This window comes from Rhyacophila brunnea, unplaced genomic scaffold (genome assembly GCF_057557595.1).
Source record: "Rhyacophila brunnea isolate RB1 unplaced genomic scaffold, BYU_Rbru_1.0 scaffold_7, whole genome shotgun sequence".
Classification (NCBI taxonomy): Eukaryota; Metazoa; Arthropoda; class Insecta; order Trichoptera; family Rhyacophilidae; genus Rhyacophila; species Rhyacophila brunnea.
In genome coordinates, this window is record NW_028233339.1 from 42,937,388 (window position 1) to 42,958,282 (window position 20,895).

General features: G+C 37.1%; 1 protein-coding gene across 3 annotated transcripts in view; it reads left to right on the plus strand.

The window, feature by feature from the left end:
- The window catches only part of nmo (serine/threonine-protein kinase nemo), a 208,727-nt gene that overhangs the window by 146,712 nt on the left and 41,120 nt on the right, over window positions 1–20,895 (plus strand). For all 3 annotated transcript variants that reach the window (XR_015071945.1, XM_085958251.1, XM_085958250.1), the window contains exon 4: window positions 18,473–18,579. Coding sequence is in view for 2 of the 3 variants with exons in the window: in XM_085958251.1 (XP_085814377.1) it covers window positions 18,473–18,579 (107 nt within the window). In the remaining variant the exon portion in view is untranslated. The remainder of the gene's footprint in view (window positions 1–18,472; window positions 18,580–20,895) is intronic.

Below are 20,895 nucleotides of genomic sequence, written 5' to 3' on the forward strand. Positions count from 1 at the left end.
AAACAAACTTTGAAAATAGCCGATATACTGGATTATTTGTTAGGTTAGGCTAAGTTTTCATGCTTGAATTCATGAATTTTGCCAAAATAAGGTATGAAAATTGAATTAATGTTCATATTAACTCCAATAAAATTGGAGACCGTATAGTAGGTATACCGGCATGTCTTTCCGATAAGAAAGCTGAACGCGAACTGTGCCACGGTGAAATGTTTTACGTACAATTTACATGTAACCATGGCCTTCGGCTAATAACGCGGTTCTCCATTTGTTTTTTTTTCCTGTTTTAGATGCCGCAGGGCCGTAAAGTTTGTGAACCACTTAGTTACGCCGAACAGATAATGGCGGTCTCACCAAGTGTCAATTCTTATCAATATCGTACTGGCACCTCCCCATTTCGCAGCACCCACCGCTATATTTTCTGAAATCTGATGCCACTTTTTACCCTTGATTTTTTTCACAAGCTTACACAATGGGATCCGTAGGTTTTGTTTTCCCCGCCACGTACCTAGTGTTTTATCCAATCTGGGTGAGATGCGGTTTTTTTATCGAATGTGTATTTCCTCGATCGTTTATTGTATTGCCTGAATGAGAAATAGCTCTTTTTATCAGAGAAACTGTCATCCCGTTAAAATATTATTGTAATACATCGCGCGGTGGAAAGTCTAATAACATTTTTTTAGCGTTGAAATATATCATTAATAATATTGAAATTTGCAAATGGTATTTTGACAAATGGATTTATTTACAAGTATATAAAAGGCAATAAATCAAGTAAGCATGCTCGTTGCAAAATTTGATTCTTATACATAATAATATTATAGCTATTGAATTGTACAACGAAGGTTTTCGATTTTTTTTTGGTCAGGGGTTTTAATATTGACGTATAATTAGAATTAGAGACAGCCATGGCCTCCACAAGGGGGGGGCTGACAGGGCTCTAGCCTAGGGGCCCAGCGTGACGGGTCGGCCGGATAAATGAGATAAATACACATCTTAAATTTGCTCTAATAGCAAAAAAAGTCGCCTGCGGCGCTAGTTTACTTCGGAATTATTACCGTTTTATAATATATGGTTGTTGGGACGTGTTGAGTAATACTCGACAACTCCATAATTCGATGTGTTAAAAAAATCCCTAAATTTCACTAAATTTTATTTAACCTCGAACACCATTTGAAAAACAATACTGGAGAGCGTCAGACTGCCTTTAACCATAGCGATAGGTAGGGGGCCATTGAGACAGCTGTTGACAAATTTTACATATTACTCTTCAGATTCCTTATTCCTCACAGCTGAAAGAAGCGACATTCACTGAGAATAACAGCTACGTTATCCTCGACGGTCATCTGCCATTGAGAAGGGATTCTTAAATGTCCCCTTTATTTAAGAGCCTATCTAAATTTTCAGCGCTTCTCTGAGTGTCTGCGCCTACACGCCAGCCTGTCGACTCTTCCGCCATAATAAAATGTAGAAGCCAGTCGGCGCGGTATGCCTGCGCGGAGTATAGAAGGTCATACATACATAAAACCGCGACTTCACGGGCAATATTCTAGTAGCACCGAAACCAGTGCCATATCTCTCGGTTTATCATCGTTAGTTTCTTCTTCAATTCTTTTACTTCAAGCTCCGCAGGCCTATTTTCTGTTGCAACGCTGTAAAGGAGCATATTATAATCATATGAGGATCACAATCATCCGGTGTCGATCCACTGCTGTATGAAGTTCTTCCATAGCGAATCCTGATTAACATTTCTTCTTGACACACGTACAGCGGTTATCGTTTCGCCCCATTGCTATCAGCCAGGTGAACTCTTCGAGTTTTCGACGGTGTATTATTTATATTATATCATACTCTTCTGCAACATCTTCCTGGCTACGCTTCTAGGCGCTGTTGTCTACTAAATTGGAGGAGCTTGTTAGTTTATAATGGAAGTGCGGTTAAAAATAAGCGGAGCATGTTAGTTCACAGTTTTAACACGTGGCCAAGAAGATGTTGCTGATGAGTGGTAAGTGATATATATAATAATTCATTAGAATTACAAAATAGTGGTTGTCATCGTTGTATTATTATTTACTTACCGGTTTTCATCACATGTGTGCATTTTTATATTAAGTATTTACTATGGGTTAAACAAACGCCCACGGTGGCCGCGCGGCTTAAGCGTTGGACTATAACGCCGTGGGTCCCAGGTTCGAATCCTGGGTCTGGCAAGTACACATATTGGTTTTCATTTTTTGTGTGTCAGGGTATGGACCTAATAGGTTGAGCAAGTGGCTGACATCCATTTCTCGTAAAAAAAACAAAATCTGTCAATACAAACCTCTACTCTGTGGAGGCCCATATGATCCTATTAGGATGGGACATGGTCGAAAGAAGAAAAATGGGTTAATATAAATTGTATTAGATAATAAAAACAACACTCAATTAATAGTATTGTAATCAATTTTTTTTGCGTGAGTAACACCAATCGGCGCCCTAATGGCCGGTACTGAATTGGCGGCGCTGAAATAACTGCGCCTAAATGGCGGCGCCTAAACTTTTTGGAAACACATTTTTTGTCCCGATTTTTTTTCGCAAAACTATGCTCTAGTTTCGATTGTTAATTATTATTTCGCACCACTGCCTCAAATTAGTGTTGCCAGTCTGCCGATGCCACTATTATTAATTACGAAGCTCTGTAACGGTAGCGTGGAATACCTACTTAGCCGCAGATTGGCTAACTCACCTCTGCCGAGCTAATTAATAACTAACTTAGAAATAGGTAGATATGTAGTTACCGCCGACACCCGAAATAATTGAAAACGGCTTTCCTTCAAATGCCAAAATCTATCGATTAAATTAGCATAAATTATTTGCTTTGAGGTATATTTTTTTACATTGGTACATCGACTCATTATGCTTACTTTATAAATCAATGTAGACAATTACAGATCTGTAACGTAATATAGAACCTATGAATGCCAATAATGACTTTTAAATATCTTCCGCTTGATTGGTGTTTTGATTATTTCGATGATCCGGAGTATAAAATACAGTTTTTTTTAAAAATATTATGTGTATCTGTATGTTCTCTTATAGCACAATAGCTACTGGACCTAAGGGCGGTAGGTTATATGAAAGTATGGTGAAGCAGGCAGGTATGGTGAAAAGGTATGTTGAGGCAGGCTGGTAATCAATTTGCGGCGAAATTTCCACGTTAACATTATATTATATGGGTACGTTATAACTTATAACGACCAAAGTAAATCCTCCGTGATGCCCTGCATTTTTTTTTATCGCGTCGGTATTTCTCGTATGTTGTCGGCTATTGTTAGCCTGCTTCATTCAGTTGGATGTGAAAGCCGATCCCTTGCCCCTCTTTTTATTTAATAATATTATTAATTATAAATATTGATAAAGCTGGCACAGCTTGTAGACTGCATTACTGGAAATAATTTAGTACAGTTTCATCACATAATATTATGGTTCCAAGAAACGTTACAAGAAAACTAAAATAACGCACATCGCTTCATTGCGTGTTTTTTTTTTAAATTACACATTCACTGCTGACCAGTTAATTACTAATTAGTTATCACATTTGATTATCATGCTAATAGTATCTAAAGCGGTCAAAGACTTAATAACCATGTCCTTGCTTTTTCGTACAAGGTGATAGTTAGTAGTTTTGAACAATCAGAAACACCCAGGCTTTGAGAAAATCACAAATATATTGTGTCCTCACCGGGAACGAACCCAGAGCTCCAGGATGGAAGGCCAGTGGCCTTACGCACTGCACCACAAGAGCCGCCTAGATCACGAGTAGGTAACGATGTCACGTAGTAGTGCGGTGTGGAAGGGATAGAGCGTAGCGCGTTTACAGCCAACCGTTGTCGATTACGTAGAATTAGTCGGGATCTCAGTTGAGTGTGATACTTTTGTCTAAAGGCACTAGGGAAGGCCGGGTAAAGGTACCCCTAGATCCAACATCCAACCGTTAATAATATTGTTAGAATTATACACATCTTCTTCTTCTTCCACCCTGTCACGTCCCAACATTGGGGCATAGGGCAAGCACAAGTCGGCGCCACTTCCCTCGGTCCCATCGCCAACTCTTGCGCCTCCCGCCTTGTCAGACCTGCAGCACGTAGGTCGCTCTTGTAGCACCGCTGCAGGGTGAGGGAGGGCCGGCCACGGCGACGGAACCCTTCTGGCACAGCCTCAAGAAGTGCCGCACTCTTTGGCGGCATCCGGAATACGTGTCCCAGCCACGTAAAGCGTCTCTTCGTGATAACTTCAATCACCGAAGGCTGTTTTGTCTGCTCACGAACTGGGGTGTTTGTAACGCAGTCGTACCAATGTACCCCTAAGATTCGGCGGAGACTCGATTATCAATGCTCAAAAGCCGAGACTCTTGAAGCTAGTAAGATGCCATGTCTCACAGCCATACAGGAGCACAGGTATTATACATATAATATACCTAAGTTAATACCGTTTGACATTATGGTTTCATTGCAATTAATTTTCGACGTTATTTTTCTTGCAGTCGTTTTGCTGTGTTAACACTACTGAAAAATATTATCATTTGACTTGTGAGGTTACACACACCCCGGTCGGCCATATAAATAATTTCCCACATAATTAATATACACAAATGTTGGGAAAATTTTTGTGAGGTATAGAGAATATAGTCGTGATTTACGCAAACAATGCTGTTATGTAAAATTCACTGTTATCTAAATTATAATACTAGAGATCGCCAAATGCATCGATTTATGCTTTTAATCATTTAATAAAAGAATTGATTTTATTAGTATTGCCACAGGCAGATTGCGTTTATATCAGCAGCTGACTGTATATTCTATTTTATGAAGTTAGGTAATTAAACATAACAGTGGGCGCGGAATACTTGTATAGTAGGTCAATAAATTCAATCTTCAACCGGACCCAGCTTATAACTTTTACAGAAAAACAAGATAGCATTGTTAATATTTATCGTAGATTCTGTTTCGTAAGTTAGTTTAATACTTGCGTTGTTAGTGGGTTGTGGTAGTAAGCTTCTTTCCTTGTTTACGCAACGTTTTCAAAGTAAACAATAACTGGCTACATTTAATGTTCGCGGGATCGATTAGAATTTTCTCTACTGTCGAAATCCCGCCTGTCAAATCCCGCGGGACAAAACATTGATTGATGGAAAATTCGGTAAGTGCGATCATCCATGAGTATTTTTTGAGTGTTTATGTATAAAATATATCGGGTATTCAACTCCGTTAAGGGTATACTCTCGTAATTAACCGGTTTTAGGCCTCGTTGTGATCTTTCTTTATGTAAAGACTGTTTGTCGGGTATTTGTTATATGGTGGCTAGGGAATCCAATCCCGAGCCAAAATTCTGATCCCGGGATTTCGGGATTACAATTTAACAATCCCGGGAATGGCCCCGGAATTGGCATTTTTCCATTGTTAATATAAAAAATTTAAATTTACAAATAACATTGATAAAATCGGTCAAAAATAAATCTAGTATAATTCATACTATTTAAGACATTTATTGTTAATATTGTATACGTTCAATCTTGGAAATACATAAGTTTAATGGAGTAAATAATATTGTACTTAATATAAATAATAATCTGAATTTAATATGAGATTGCTGTTTCTGATAGTAAAGACTTATTGAATGGATTAGCGAGATTTAAAATAGTAAAGCAAATCATGGTGTACTTATGGCCTTTCCGCTTCATAAATCTAATTAGTCAGCCAAATATGAAACTGGCGTAAAACGTATGAGATCATGGTGGAATTACTTTTTTAATAGTGCGAAGCATTGTTTTTTTCCAATCTTTCTCATTTTTATTAATTTATGTGAAAAAATAAAATGAATCGGCAACTTACACATGGGTATAAATCAAACATCATCATTCAAACTCAGCTTATTTCTAATGTAGTTATTTGTTATTAAAAGTATTTTTTCTGTTATATTTTCGTTTTTTTTTTATTTTCCATAAAAATTGATAAAAAATCAATCCCGGGATTCATAGGTATCGAAAATAGCTTGGGATCCCGTATTTGGAATCCCTAATGGTGGTAAATGAAATAGAGATCGGGTAAATTTGAACAGAATTTAATTAATTATTCACTTCCCTTATTCACAATGTCACTCGGTAGCAGCTACATGTAAACTCGCCTCGTCTGCCGCACAGACATGAATCAAACCTTCCAAGAACGGCGATCCGGTGTTCCATATGAAGACCGCGCAGATCTACCTTGCGACAGTCGCACGTAGCCTTCGAAACGTTTATATCGCACCGTCAGTGTAAAACCAAGGCATCTGCAAATTTTTAAGTTTCGAGATTAAATGCAAAACAACTGCAAAAGTCGTGAACTTGATAATGTAAAAGTCAAGTAACTGAAAGAACATGCAATATAATGTAGATATAAACCAAATATTATGATTTTTTTTAGAAACTCTATTTCTCCTAACAAAAGGAACACTTCAAACCCTAATATATCCAAAATATGTCTTTTGCTGATGCCTTGGTTTAACACTCACATTATATTTGAATGCGGTGATCGGCGAGCCGGTATAGGAATGACCAATTCGTAGGTGTTTGTATGCAACCTGGCGTCTTCGACTCGGAGCCCAAGCAGCATGCAACGTGTCGATTGCAACAGCAGATGTTTTTTTCAAACTAAACAGTCACATTCGACCAATCTGCGGAGCTCCATTTGGCAACTTGTGTTTTGTGAATAATGGTGACGTCACATCGACGTATTTGACACGTTGTAGGCGGACAAGTTTTGATGTGAGAGCCGGCGTAGACTTGGTGTGGAGTATCTGCCATGCGTAATCCAGATCGCGCCTCTTGACAAGTGCACTCTGCAGTGCGTATATTGGTAGATATTCTCATTTTAATGAGTCATGACTAGGGATGTCAAAAATGTATCGATAATTTTTGACAGATAATCCGATACTTTTCATTCAATATGACGTCCCTAGTAATGACAGTGCAAGAATTTGCTACAAAAATAATTATGTCCACATTGGGGATGTATATTAAAAGTTTGCACTCGTATATTTAGAACATTCGTATACAACTTACATAGTAAATTATTGTAAGTGCTTGAAAAATAAATTCCTTGTTTGATCACTTCACTTGTGTCACTTTAATATTGAAAGTCTGTTTACCGGAAGCCATGCGGGAACAGCGGCAATTTTAATTGCCGAATTCGATAAAATTCATGAATAATTCAAGAATGGTAACCTTATCTAACCTAACAAATAATCCAGTTTATCGGCTATTTTCAAAATTTGTTTGCCGCTGGCTTCCACTAAACATACAGGAGCCAAATTTTTATTTCAAGAACGTATCCCGTATGTAAATAATTTAAAATGCATGCTTTATTCCATGTGCAAAATTTGGCCGAAACTCAGTGGCGGGTTAATGTACGGTACGCCATTGAGAGTGAGATAATGCAGCATTCTTCTTCTTTTTTCACCCTGTCACGACCCAGCATCGGGGCATAGGGCAAGCACAATTTCGCGCCACTACCCTCGGTCCATTGCCAACTCTTGCGCCTTCCGCAATGCCAGACCTGCAGCGCGTAGATCGCTTTTGTAGCACCGCTGCAGGGTGAGGGAGGGCCGGTCACGGTGACGGAACCCTTGCCACAAGTGTCGCACTCTCTGGCGGCATCTGGAACACATGTCCCAGCCACGTAAAACGCCTTTTCGTGATTACCTCAATCACCGAAGGTTACTGTGTCTGCTCACGAACTTAACGCGGTCGTACCAATGTTTCCCTAAAAGTGCGGCCACACCGGCAACAAGTCGCGCGACAACTCGTTAAATTTTACGATAATTATCATAATTGCTTAAGAAATTTTACGATAATTATCATGCTTATCGTAAAATTTAACGAGTTGTCGCGCGACTTGTTTTCGGTGTGGACCCGGCATAAGATTCGTCGGAGACATCGCGTCAGCTGAATGCAGAATTATTCTAACTTACATTTGAAATTTTTGAGGAGAGAGTTTTTTTAAACAACTTAGGTACTGAAATTATTTATTATCCTTATGGATAAATGGATGCATCATATTTTAGTAGGGTTATTGATGAAAAAAATGGTGCATACACTTGTCCATATAAATACTAAATAACAGAAGTAGGCTGTTTCAAAAAACTCTTCTGCAAAATATTTCAAATGTGAGTTAGAATAGTTCTGCATTCAGCTGACGATCGGTTCTCAAATCTCAAAAGCTGAGACCTTTGAAGGTTAGTAAGATGCCATGTCTCACGGACATAAAGGAGCACAGGTAGCACGCACGCGTTGAACATGCAGCATTAGTTCTTTTTTTTTAATAATGTTTGTGAAATTATGTGATTTTGGCACTTTCTGATATAGCGACCGTCTCGTCTGTCTGGTTTAATGAAAAACCGCCATTGATGAAAGTTAATATATTTCATTAGGCACACTCATTGAAAATAGATCAGAAACGTGGCAACGTCAGTGCGCGTTAAGTAAAATATATATTTTTTGCGTAATTAGCAGTACATCTCTCAGATTTCTTTAGGCAAGTCTGGAAAGGCTTCAGCGATGCGAATTTGTTTTTCAACGATATTTTTTCATAAAAATATTTGTGTTCGTAAACTACGTAGGTACATGGAAAATTTCAACTTTACCCGAGTAATCTTAAAAATAAGTTCTTTACAATTCTGGTTCCCAGCGATTCTACATAAATAAAACTAAATGATATACCTACCTCATTATCCACGTAAAACGTTTTTCCTAATTTAATTTAATATTTTATAACTCCGTAATATTAACAACCATTCTATTCGCAGTTTCAAATCGATGTTTAACAGCTTAATATTAATTGATGTCTTACGTACTCCCATATACCTGCATATTTTGGATAATTTCTTTTATTTTGTTAACTGTCAATTCATGGTGGAACTGCATTGTATTGTTGTTTTAATTTAATAAAACGCAATTTTTATTTGTAGTACTTGTTACATTTTTAATCAATAGATTAGGACCGGTTTCGTCTTCCTTCCGCCTCTTGAAAATGTCCCTCTGAGGCGGACGAAACCGGTCCTAATCTATTGATTAAAAGTGGAATAAGTACTACAAAAAATTGCGTTTTATTAAATTAAAACAACAATATTTTGGATAGTCAAGTCTAATAAATTCTTCAAAAATAGGGTCTCCTTAGCAAACTCGGTGTACTTCTTTGAAGTTCTATAATATGTATAATTGTTTTGTCACTGCTTTTGTATGTTTATATTACGAGGGTGGGTCAATAAGTCCTTAGAAAAGCCGACAGGTGGCGCGACTAGTACTGTAAGCGGTTTGTTTTCATGCAGCGGCACTACCGATTCAGTATGCTGCGAAGTTTCAATCAGATTGGTCGGGTTGTTGTGTGTTTCTCGTACATTTAAAAAAAAAATTGCTTGTGGAAAATGGAAAAATGGAAAATGGAGAAAATTGAGTTTAGAGCTTGTTATTAAACATTTTAATATAAAAGGGTTAACAGCAAAGGAAATAAAAAATGAGTTGGATTTAGTTCACGGCATATCTGCTCCTTCACTTGCAACTATTTATAACTGGTTAAATGAATTTAAACGTGGTCGTACATCAACAAAGGATGAACCACGCTCAGGACGTCCTGTAGAGGTGACTACACCAGAATCAATAAAATCCACGATATGGTGTTAAGTGACCGAAGATTAAAGTTGAGTGAGATAATTGAGGTTACAGGGATCTCAAAAGGTATCGTCATTTCTATTTTACATGACAAATTGGGCATGAAAAATATTTCTGCAAGATGGGTGCCGCGTTTGCTCACAGTCGACAATAAACGCAATAGGGTGGTGGCCTCTAAAGCCCTGTTGTCGCTTATGCAACGCAATCCGAATGAATTTTTTCGTCGCTTTGTGACTGTAGATGAAACATGGATACACCACTATACTCCCGAGACGAAAGAACAGTCAAAGCAGTGGATTGCGAAGACAAACCATGTCCAAAGAAGGCGAAAACCGTAAAATCAGCTGGTAAGGTTATGGCTACTGTATTTTGGGATGCACGTGAAATTATTTTCGTTGACTATTTGGAAAAAGGAAAAACAATAACAGGGGATTATTATGCATCTTTATTGGACCAGCTAAAAAACGAAATTGAAGAAAAACGGCCTCATTTAAACAGGAAAAAAATCCTCTTTCATCAGGACAATGCCCGTGTTCACACATGTTTACGATCAATGGCTAAAATTGAAGAATTGAAGTTCGAATTGGTCGACCACCCACCGTATTCGCCAGATTTAGCCCCCAGTGACTTTTTCCTTTTCCCAAACTTAAAAAAATGGCTAAGTGGACAACGTTTTTTTTCAAATGAAGAAGTCATCGATCGGACAAATGCTTATTTTGAGGACCTTCCGAAAACTTATTTTTCTGACGGTTTAAAAAAAATTGAGAAACGTCTAACCAAGTGTATTGAGCTCCAAGGAGATTATATTGAGAAATAAAAAAAAATACAAAAATAAAAACTGTTTTAATGCTTTTTTCTAAGGAATTATTGACCCACCCTCGTATTATGTTCTCTTTTTATATTTTCATTTTCACCCCTTTTATTACTTTTCTTTTTCTTTCTTCTTTATAATAATGTTTGATGTCGTCATGTTGTCAACGTTTTAAACTTATAATTTGTAATGTCCACGATATGTTAAAAAATAAATAAATTGAAAATCTTGTATATCCAATCGTATGGCGGAAGATTAATCATTGCATTTAATTAAACATCCACGATTCGAATGCATTAGGGGGGAGGGCTCGGAACCTGTGCAACGTCTCTACGTGAGGTTATAAAATATATGTGTAGGGCGGCCGCCAGTTGGCAGACGCCGGCTCCGGTATGCCCTGCCGACTAGACGCTGCCCTCCCCCGTCATCGCCCCCATCTCCAAGCCATCCGAAGCCTGCCTCTGCATTTCGTATAACTCTAATAAGAACCGCCACACCCCCAAAATGGGTAGTGAATGAAATTGCGGTTGTGTACCTATAGGTTTTGTTCGAACCGGTCTGTATTTTACTAATACTGTACTGACCATGGAAAAATACTGACGGGACGCTGCTGATTATGGCTTATACTGTAAAATTACACCGAACTTCGTGTACAAATACTAGAAATGAACAATTATTGTAAATACAGTCAAACTCGGTTACTACGATCACGGATATTGCGAGATCCTTCGTTTTCGAGAAAAATTCGTTGACATTTTAGTTTATGATTTTCTCCATACTTTATTCACTGTTATACCGAGCAAAACAATTTAGACCCTAAGCGATAAAATCCGACCGGGCAGTTAACTAGACCGATGCCGCCGGGATCGGATTACGTCTATGACACTACTTAAGTGTCTAAGTACCTAATTGGTCTTTTCGCCGACAACATTGAAAAAGTATCCACGTATATGGTTGAAATTGCATGTAAAAAATCCAAGCTTTCTGAAGTCAGTAGGTACCTACCAGCGCCGGCGGCTCAGCACTTCATTACGATAAACAACTTTTTTTGTAGTTTATGAATGCCATGTTTGTTTCGGGGATTTTTACGATGGTTTTCGGATATTTTATGATCTATGCTCAAATAGAACGTGGCGCGAAAAATGTTATATAACGAGAAAATGCAGTCGGTCCCATCTTCCTCGTAATAACCAAGTTCGACTGTAGTTTTTTTTGTTTGATTTATATTCCTATAACTCATAAAAATGTTTTATGGCGTTTTATAATCATAATATATTGTAAAAATATCGAATTACTTCGATGTGAAATTACAGCAGCGTTTAACATAGTGACAGCATTCCCGTGCAGCCCTCGTCCGCACGTGAGCACACCGTTTACTATGTTCCAAATCATGTAACGTTCTTTATGTTAGATTCCTAAATCTTGGAGAGATTCTGACGCCGTCTAGGTATCAAAGTTGGTTAAATAAACATGGTCGCGAATATCAACACAGTAAAAGCACAGTTGCTAGGAAATTTTCGCGTGATTAGCAATAGTTTATTGATAAAGTTTACCACCCAGATTGCGATGGACGAGAGTTCAAGTACCATTTGATACTTTCTTTCATTCTCTAAAAGTTATGATTATGTATTTCTGTATGTTCAATAGAGAGATAAATCTTTTATATTTAAGTAAGCCTATTTTTTAATTACAGATGCCAATAGAATGTATTCAAACTGATGTTACAAAATGTTCTTCGCAGCATTTTTGGCTGTATACTAATCTTAATGCGAATACGTAATCCTTGTGAGGGTGGGTATAGCGCACAGCAATGGGTAAGGGTGTCCAGAGCCCCCTAGGTTTTCCCCCGTTCTCCATACCGTAGCGAACCCTCCCCCATGTAATGACGCATTCAGACTTATATCACTGTATGATGTAGCATTGTAGCATCTCTATAATCGTTTCAATCGACTGAAGGTTAGGTATATTGAATACCTATTGTTTATTTGGTATGTTTTATTTTAGATTTAGAAATTCACCCTCGGCATAATCTGCTATGGATTGTTTCAATTAATCTGATCGCTAACCATACCGAACCAATGACTTTGAATTTAGATTAACAACCGGGAGAGAAATTGATTAAAATTTTGATATATTGATGTACGTGAGACTGAGTTCAAATATTAATCGTGGCGCGACAACCTGGCCTCCTCCAAGACGACGTCTTTAATCCGCTCTATTCTCCGCAATTCGCCTTCCGATCACTCGAGAATCGCACAGAAACGCCATCCACGCCCATTTTAGGGTTCAGACACACAGCACTGCAGTTGCAGCGTGTTGACGCAGGTTCAAAATGCATCCGATTAGAATTTCCAGTTGGTTAAAAAAAATCCAATCTGAGATTCGAATGCATTATGGTAAACTGTTTGTAACTGTCTTCTTCTTAAGCTTCTAAATCAATCAAAATTATGTATGTTCAATAATTGGAATGGTACATTCTTAAATCTTGTGAATTATTCGTTGAATAAAAGAAATAGTTAATTATAAATTATTAGCAAGTTCAAGTAAGTTACTTTATAAAAAATATTGGAGAAATCCACGACGTCAGTTAGTAATTGAAGTAATATGTATCTACTTTGATTTAATAAACAAAAATCGATTGCCAAAGTAGCTTGATTTAGAAGAGCGCTGATGAGTAGGTATTAAAAGTGGCCAATAGTTCAAATTTGTCGCAATTAGTATGACACTGCGTAGCATAGAGGTAATGCGCGCTTGGGTCGTAAACCCGGGAGATGCAGGGTTCGAATCCTTGCCGGGGTGGTTTAGTTTTTTCAAAAAGATTTTTTCTATTGGTTATAATATATTTTCTCAGAAAGTGTTTTTCAAAATTATGTATGATCAATAATTAGAATGGTACATTCTTAAATCTTGTGAATTATTCGTTGAATAAAAGAAATAGTTAACCTAGCATTGCCATCGTAATTCGCAATTCAGTGTCACGGATTGAATATAGTTAGCCTTGGTGGGTATAATATTGATTCAAAACACTTGTATTAATCACAATCCCTGAAAATAGTACCGTTTTACTAACTGGATTCACAAGTTTAAAGAAAATACACGTGTAACCATTCTCCACTTTTGTTATTCTATCCGTTTCACTCGGTATACACACAACCAGAATACTAATTCAAATGTATAAAAACGATCGACAATCCATACTTTATTTTATAAACGCAGCCTTATATTTACTTAGAGATATGAGTGATGCTTTGCAGTGGCGAAGGGTGACTTTTGGAAAGAGGTAGGCTTTGGAGATCTGATAAAAAGAACACACTTGTCAGGTATACTTACGAGAAATAAGAAGACAATACGATATTACTATGAATGAATAGGTACACACTAATGACAACGACACACTAATTTCAAAAACTCACTGACGGCATAAAATTAAGCGATCAGTTTAAATTAAGTACGTATTTTTTCAAAACATTTATACACATCAAAAATCATTAGATAAAAGTTCTTTTTATTTAAAAAAATAGTCTGTATTTATTAATATTCGATTAAACACCATAGAAATTATTTTTTTAAATTATCTATTTTTTAATTATTTAATTTTAGGCTCTGCGATCAGAGCTTATCTTAGTTCATACAATTCGATAGACTGGGCGGGACTACGTGACGTAAAGTCCATATGAAAAAAAATGAGAATTAATTGAAACAAAATCCGGCCTTTATTTGCGTCAAGACAGATGGCGCGCTGTGGTATATTTTTTAAAACCTTTGCAGAATATTTTGTAATTATCTGTGTAATACATTCCTACACATACGGCATCTCTCGTTGGCAAAATAAATTATTTTATGGAATATAATATAATCAAGTGATTATATAAATAAGTCAATATGCAATTAAAAAATATTTCTCTCAAGAAGGTAGGCTTACAATAATCGCCTAGTATGGAGTCTTCGCCACTGATGCTTTGTGTCCAGTACCTATATGTATTTAGCTTCTTTGTGGCTCGCTCTCGGTGGCATTCACGATTCACGCGTTTGCCACAAACACTACACCAACACTGACGGTTGACTGAAGATAGAGATGTCATAATAGTAAGCCGACGAAGTACGTAGGATTATTCAAAAGCATTATTATGTTACGAAAGTACGTTGTGAGCTTTTTTAAGCACCGGGTGACCTTAATAAGGTATTTTCATGACTCTTGTAATAATATAATAATATTGCCCAAGTACACACCAGCCCGCATGCGATACGCTGACCGCCTGCCACGAGAAATTAAATATTGGAAGGCTTAAGTTTCTTTCTCGGAAACAGTGCGTCTTTCCAGCGAGCCGTGACATTAAGTTTTTGTGGGGCCAGGGTTTTATTTTCTGAGCTTAGTGGCAATACACGCTCAAACCCCTCACACACGACTAAGGATATCGGCAACGTATGGATACTTAGGAGTATTGATAGATTTTTTTGTCTTGCAGTACCGATATCTAGAAGCGTCGATAATTTTTTTTTATCCCTGGATTCGTGTCCGGAGACTTGTACCTAAACTTGCACCGTATCACACTTCACCGTGAAATGTTGTATCGGAAATATAATATGGCCGTATTTTAAAGACCGTCCAACCTCTTTGGGTCGTAGGTATAGTGCTGACATAAAATTCATGTTCAAATAAAACACGGTTCTTGTCGGTTTATATTTTACACTTTACAGGAAGCCAGCAGCAAACAAATTTTGAAAATAGCCGATATACTGGATCATTTGTTAGGTTAGGTTAGGTTTTCATTCTTGAATTTATGAATTTTGCCAAAATCAGCTATGAAAATTGAATTAATGTTCATATTGAATCTAATAAAATTGGAGACCGTATAGTGTCATCTCTTTCCGATTAAAAAGCTCACGGCGAACTGTGCCACGGTGAAATGTTTTACGTACAATTTACATGTAACCAATTTTTGACCGATACTCCGTGCACAGTGACAGTGCAGGAATTTGGTACAAAAATAATTATGTCTACATTGTGGGGTGTATATTAGAATATTCATAAGTATATAGGTACAGTATAATAAAAATCGTATAGAGACAGTAGGTAGTAAGAGATTCAGACTTTGAGAAACCCACATAAATACATTGTGACCTCAACGGTCAATCATTGAACCCGGAGCCTCCGGGTGAGAGTCCAGTGGCTGCGCGCTGGACCACGAAGCCTTATTGGATTCGCCACCCCAGCCTTAACAGTAATGGGTAATACCTATATCTATAAATGTCATTATGAAAGCAGACAAGAAATGAAATTTCAATGGATTGGCATATCGCTCGGCGAGAGGACAACTGCTGGACAAATGCCGTCATACAGTTGTACCCGAGGGGCATTAAACCAGCGGTCCCCAACCTTTTGGACCTCGCTGACCACTAAACTCAAAATCTTGAATCCCGCGGACCACTACCATGTATTTTTTCCACAATTGTCAATATATAATGATAAAGGCTAAAATTGCAAAAAAAATATAAGACTACTGAAACTTTTTAATAAACACGAAAATTGCAAATATATTCAAATTACTCAGCGGACCACCAAAATTCTCTCACGGACCACCGGTTGGGGACCGCTGCATTAAGGCTATACCTCAGTTGAGGCATGGTCTAAAAAGATCGTGGCTAGGCGATGCGCGGGTGCAAATTACGCATGCCGAACGAAATATAATTTGTCATATAAATTCAACATGCGTCCATTTAATGTTCTGTTTATTGTTCTATTAGTAACAATAATAATATATTCATTGACATGTTTTCTTTTTAAAGTAAATGGGTAACGTTTTTAGTCATCTTTACACGATTTAGAATTAATACCCCCGTCGCCATCACGAAACAAATTGACGTATTGACACCTCGACGTTCGCTCTCAGACTGCCAGCGAGTCCGAAATTTCGTCGCGCCTATAGTTGAAAATTATTTGCCGTTTCACGGAAGTATCGCCTTAAACGACCATCAAGACGCTCTAAAACCCGCTGTATAGACGAAGAACTCATAATTTGCACGGTAGATATACACGGAAGCGAAGGACTGAGAAGAGTGGAGGTGGATCGACACCGGCTGGATGATTTCTGTTTCATAATAAATTAAATGTTGGGCAGTATCTGGATACATGTTTATGTTTATTACACCGGCAGTAGGTCAATATCACTGCCTACCAAAACGTCTTCCAGGTAGGATTTGCGTCAATAGGAAATCCATACGTCATCATAAATATTATATTGGTTTTACGTAGGTCGGCGTAATACCTCGGTGGGAAAAACACTTTCCCGCTTAATACGTTTTAGAAAATCAGGTTAACTCGTCCATTTTTTTTTCGTTTGACAAAAAAGTTATGAATTACCTATTGCAGATTTCGCAAAACAACGTGACAAAATATATAAAACGAGTTAGTACGAGTTTTACCTTGGCATAAACAAATTGCGACATGATTTTATTACGCTGCGGGTCGCCAAAGACAAGATTCTGCTATATAATTTTTACATTTTTGTTTGTGGGGTCCACGGGAATTTGACCGCCGTGTTCAAATGATCGCTGACATTCTTCTTTTTATACTTTGCATACGGATTCTTTCCTTATGCTAATGACAATCAAAAGAATATTCTGACTCGTTTTCTACGGGTCTAGGACGATTTGGCGCCGGACTATTGGACACCACGCAATCCGAAATTAAATAGACGCTAGGTACTTAAAAAAAAATATCTAATATTATTATTTATATTTCAAATATTATATTATGATTTAATAAATGGAGCGAATTAAAATGTGCACACGTAAATAATGATTTAATTGTGCATATGTTTAAGTTCCAACGAAAAAAGTTTTTTATTTTTATATAAAGCCTTAGGCGTGGTAATTCTCAATCCGCAATAAAAAAAACATGTTAAGAGTAAAATAAATTAAAACTACCAAGTAGTAGATAGAAACTGATTAAAATTCCTTGTCTACGTTCTGTATACGTGTCTACAACAGTGCGGCATCCAATTGTCCTAGCGTCCAGTTGTCCCATTCCCTTTTCTACTGGGTATGCTATTAGTGCAATCCTTGTCCACCCAAGGAGTGATTACTCTTTGAATGCATTATTCGTGGGTTCATTTACAATCCGTCCATATTGTCAAGCATTAATTTTCATGTTCCCGCCAATATCATCAGTGACTTCGTAATGCCCCGTTGCAGGACGGATGTAATGTCTCACGATGCTGTGTACAGACCTACAAACTTATCTCTAGAATGGCCAAAAATGGAACCACAAACTACCATGCGACGCCATTTTGAAAATTTCATTCGAATGTCAGATTTTGTCCAGTTACGAGTCTTGATTGGGTAGTTTTCGACAGTTGCTCCCCCATCCCATTCTTCAGATAAGTTTGTAGGTCTGTACCGTGCGATTAGCATATGCCCTATTTCATAGCACCATAAAGATTGATTTATTTTTTTATAACTTCATAATGTTTGTGGGCGTTTTAAATTATTTACATTTATAATTGTTTTTATTATTTTAATTTTAATATTTACATACAAACATACTGTTTCTTCTTTCGTGTTTTATAGTATCTAATTAAGTCTTTTGATGTCATGATGTTTATAATTTTATAGTGTATTTTATTATGTATTATGGCGGATTGGCAAATAACTGTAATGCCATAATACTTTTTTTTTCTAATAAATAAATCATTAAATTGTATATGAAAGCCAGTGTACCATATGTTCAAAGATAACAATTTCGGGAAAACGCAATTTAAACAATGTCAGCCTTTTATTGTATTATATTACTTATAATATATGCGTTCAATTTCAGGTTTTTTTGTTATTAATAAATATACTCCATATGAATTGGTTTTGAATGATATGATACTAATTTAGATACAAAATCTGTAGGTCATACATAACGACACACTAGATCAGATGTGGTCAGATTTGGTTTTTAATATCTCGATGTTTCCTTAACTTTATCTAAACAACAGATATGTGATAACTGAATTGCTGCAGAGTGACCTGCACAAGATAATCGTCTCTCCGCAGGCCCTCTCCACCGACCACATCAAGGTCTTCCTCTACCAAATCCTCAGAGGTAAGAACATTTTATACAACATATTTTCTTGTTACCTTAACTTGCTTGTTCTTCGCCCTTATATCATGTTTACACTAACATCTATGTTTACACTACACATTATGACACAGTGCTAAAAATGGAACAAATTTACGAACCGAAGCGCTCGTAGTTTTCCGAAAATTAATTTAATCGTTGTACTTATTCTTATTATATAAAAATAAATGTTATAGATTTTTTTATAGACCTACCTAGCTCAGACGGTCAAATGGAATAACAGTCCTTGAACTTGTGGCACGTAAAAGTTGTCAGCGAAAAACGGGGCTTACAATAATATGTTAAACATATTATTTGTTTTACCATGAATTTCCCCTTTTATGGTAGCCAAGAAGTAACATGTGACCATTCGCAATATTGGATACATAGCCATTTTACAACGTTTTCTTAGCTCGTATTCTTATTTGTCCGGTACAAATCTTGCAATCGATTTTTAACTAACTTACCGACTAGCTATACATTTTAAACTTTTAGAATATATCACACCACGATGCCAATGCATTTTTTTAATACTTTTAGCCATCTTTAAGTAGAATTGATTTCATTTTCAGTTAATTCTGTTTTATATGAAAAGTTATTTCGACACCATTATTGGTTGTTAAGGGTCTGGGGTCCTAACAACTAAATTGTTAATATTAATATATACGTGCGTTACTATGGAAATCAATATGACATGTCAAGTACAAATTTTTTTGATCGTTTCAAGCCCATATTCCATTGGCAGATTGCGTCTGGCCCGATCCTCTGCCACGACTGTCAAACTCTATTCTCTATGGTTTTCAAGGATCGTGAGCGATCGGGTCGAAAGTGGAAAATTTTCTATTATCCGTCGTGCGATCCTTTCATTATCAAGCGAAGATTGCCGAAAGCGTACGAAAATAGCCGAATATGCGCCTGAGTCATGCAAACGGTCGTTCATTTCATTCTACTGGTCGATTTCAACTGAACAACTACAAGATGGCGAAAACTTAAAAAATATATATGGAGTATCACCGAGGACACAGTCCTCGTCGAATAAATACACGCCAAAGATATAATGTGGAACGTAAAAACCCGCCATATTCAGTGTTTTCGTTTACGGCGAGTCCTGACCGCCTGAGCCAGTTGAAATATAGCCATACTCGCTACAATAAATAAAATTAGTCTTTGGATTATTCGATTTCGATATTCGAATTACTCAATTGGTTTGGAGATTCAAGCTCGCCCAGTTATTCATGATGTAAATTAACAATAAGTATACAAACTTTCTATAAATGTCAAACGGCCGCATAAATTTTAACAGATCTGATGCCTCGCTAGGTTTGACAGCTGACAGCTCAGTTTTGTTGACGTAAAATTGCGCGGGAATGCGTTCAGTGTAGCCACCAATCTAAGAAATATCTAGTTTTCACTCAACCTATATTTTTAATAATAGCAACACTAGTATTATTTTAACCAATCAAATCAAGTACCAACGAGATTGAATCGTTGCGTGTAATTGCAAATAGCTAGCGACAACGGTTGGCGTCGATCGTTGGATCGGGTTGGGTCTGTGCGTCTGCCAATGGAATATGGCCTTCAGCTAGTCAAGTCAAGTTTATATGATTCAACAGAAAATTTAAAAACGTTGTATATAAAAAGTTCTTTTCATCTTGTAATTATTTATTAATCAGGAAACATAATATTACGTATTATAAAATAAAATTCTACGTGTTAATTATCATTTTATTATGTCAACCTATCATCAAATTCCATCGCACAGCCATGTATTTTAAAATGTTAATACTTTAAGTAAAATAGCGCCTTTTTATTATTAGAGCAAATTTGTGGTGTCTTTTTATCTCATTTAACTGGTCGAACCCACTAAGCCTGGCCCCTAGTGACCTATCACCCCCCCCCCTTGTGTGGGCCATGATCATAATTGATCCAAATATCCACTATTGTATAGCTCATAAGCGTTGTCTTTGTCGTTTTGGGCCAGGTACTGATTTCGTGTAAATGTTTTTCTATTTAACACCCATCAAACACCAAGATTTTTTATCCTTGGTTAATTGGGAGCTTTCTTTATGCGATCTGTACAATATAAAATAAATAGTTGATTGTGGCGCTTTTGGCAGTGGAGGGTATTTGAAGGTGATGCTGGATTGGTGTATTACTGATCTAGGGGCGGGGGGTTACACAGGATGCCAGACACTGACCTTTATGTTGAGAGGGTTGGCACGCGCTGAGGCCGGTTCGGTGTTCACGCACTGGTAAACGGGCGGTAGACTTTTGATGGATGATATATTATGAGGTTAATGA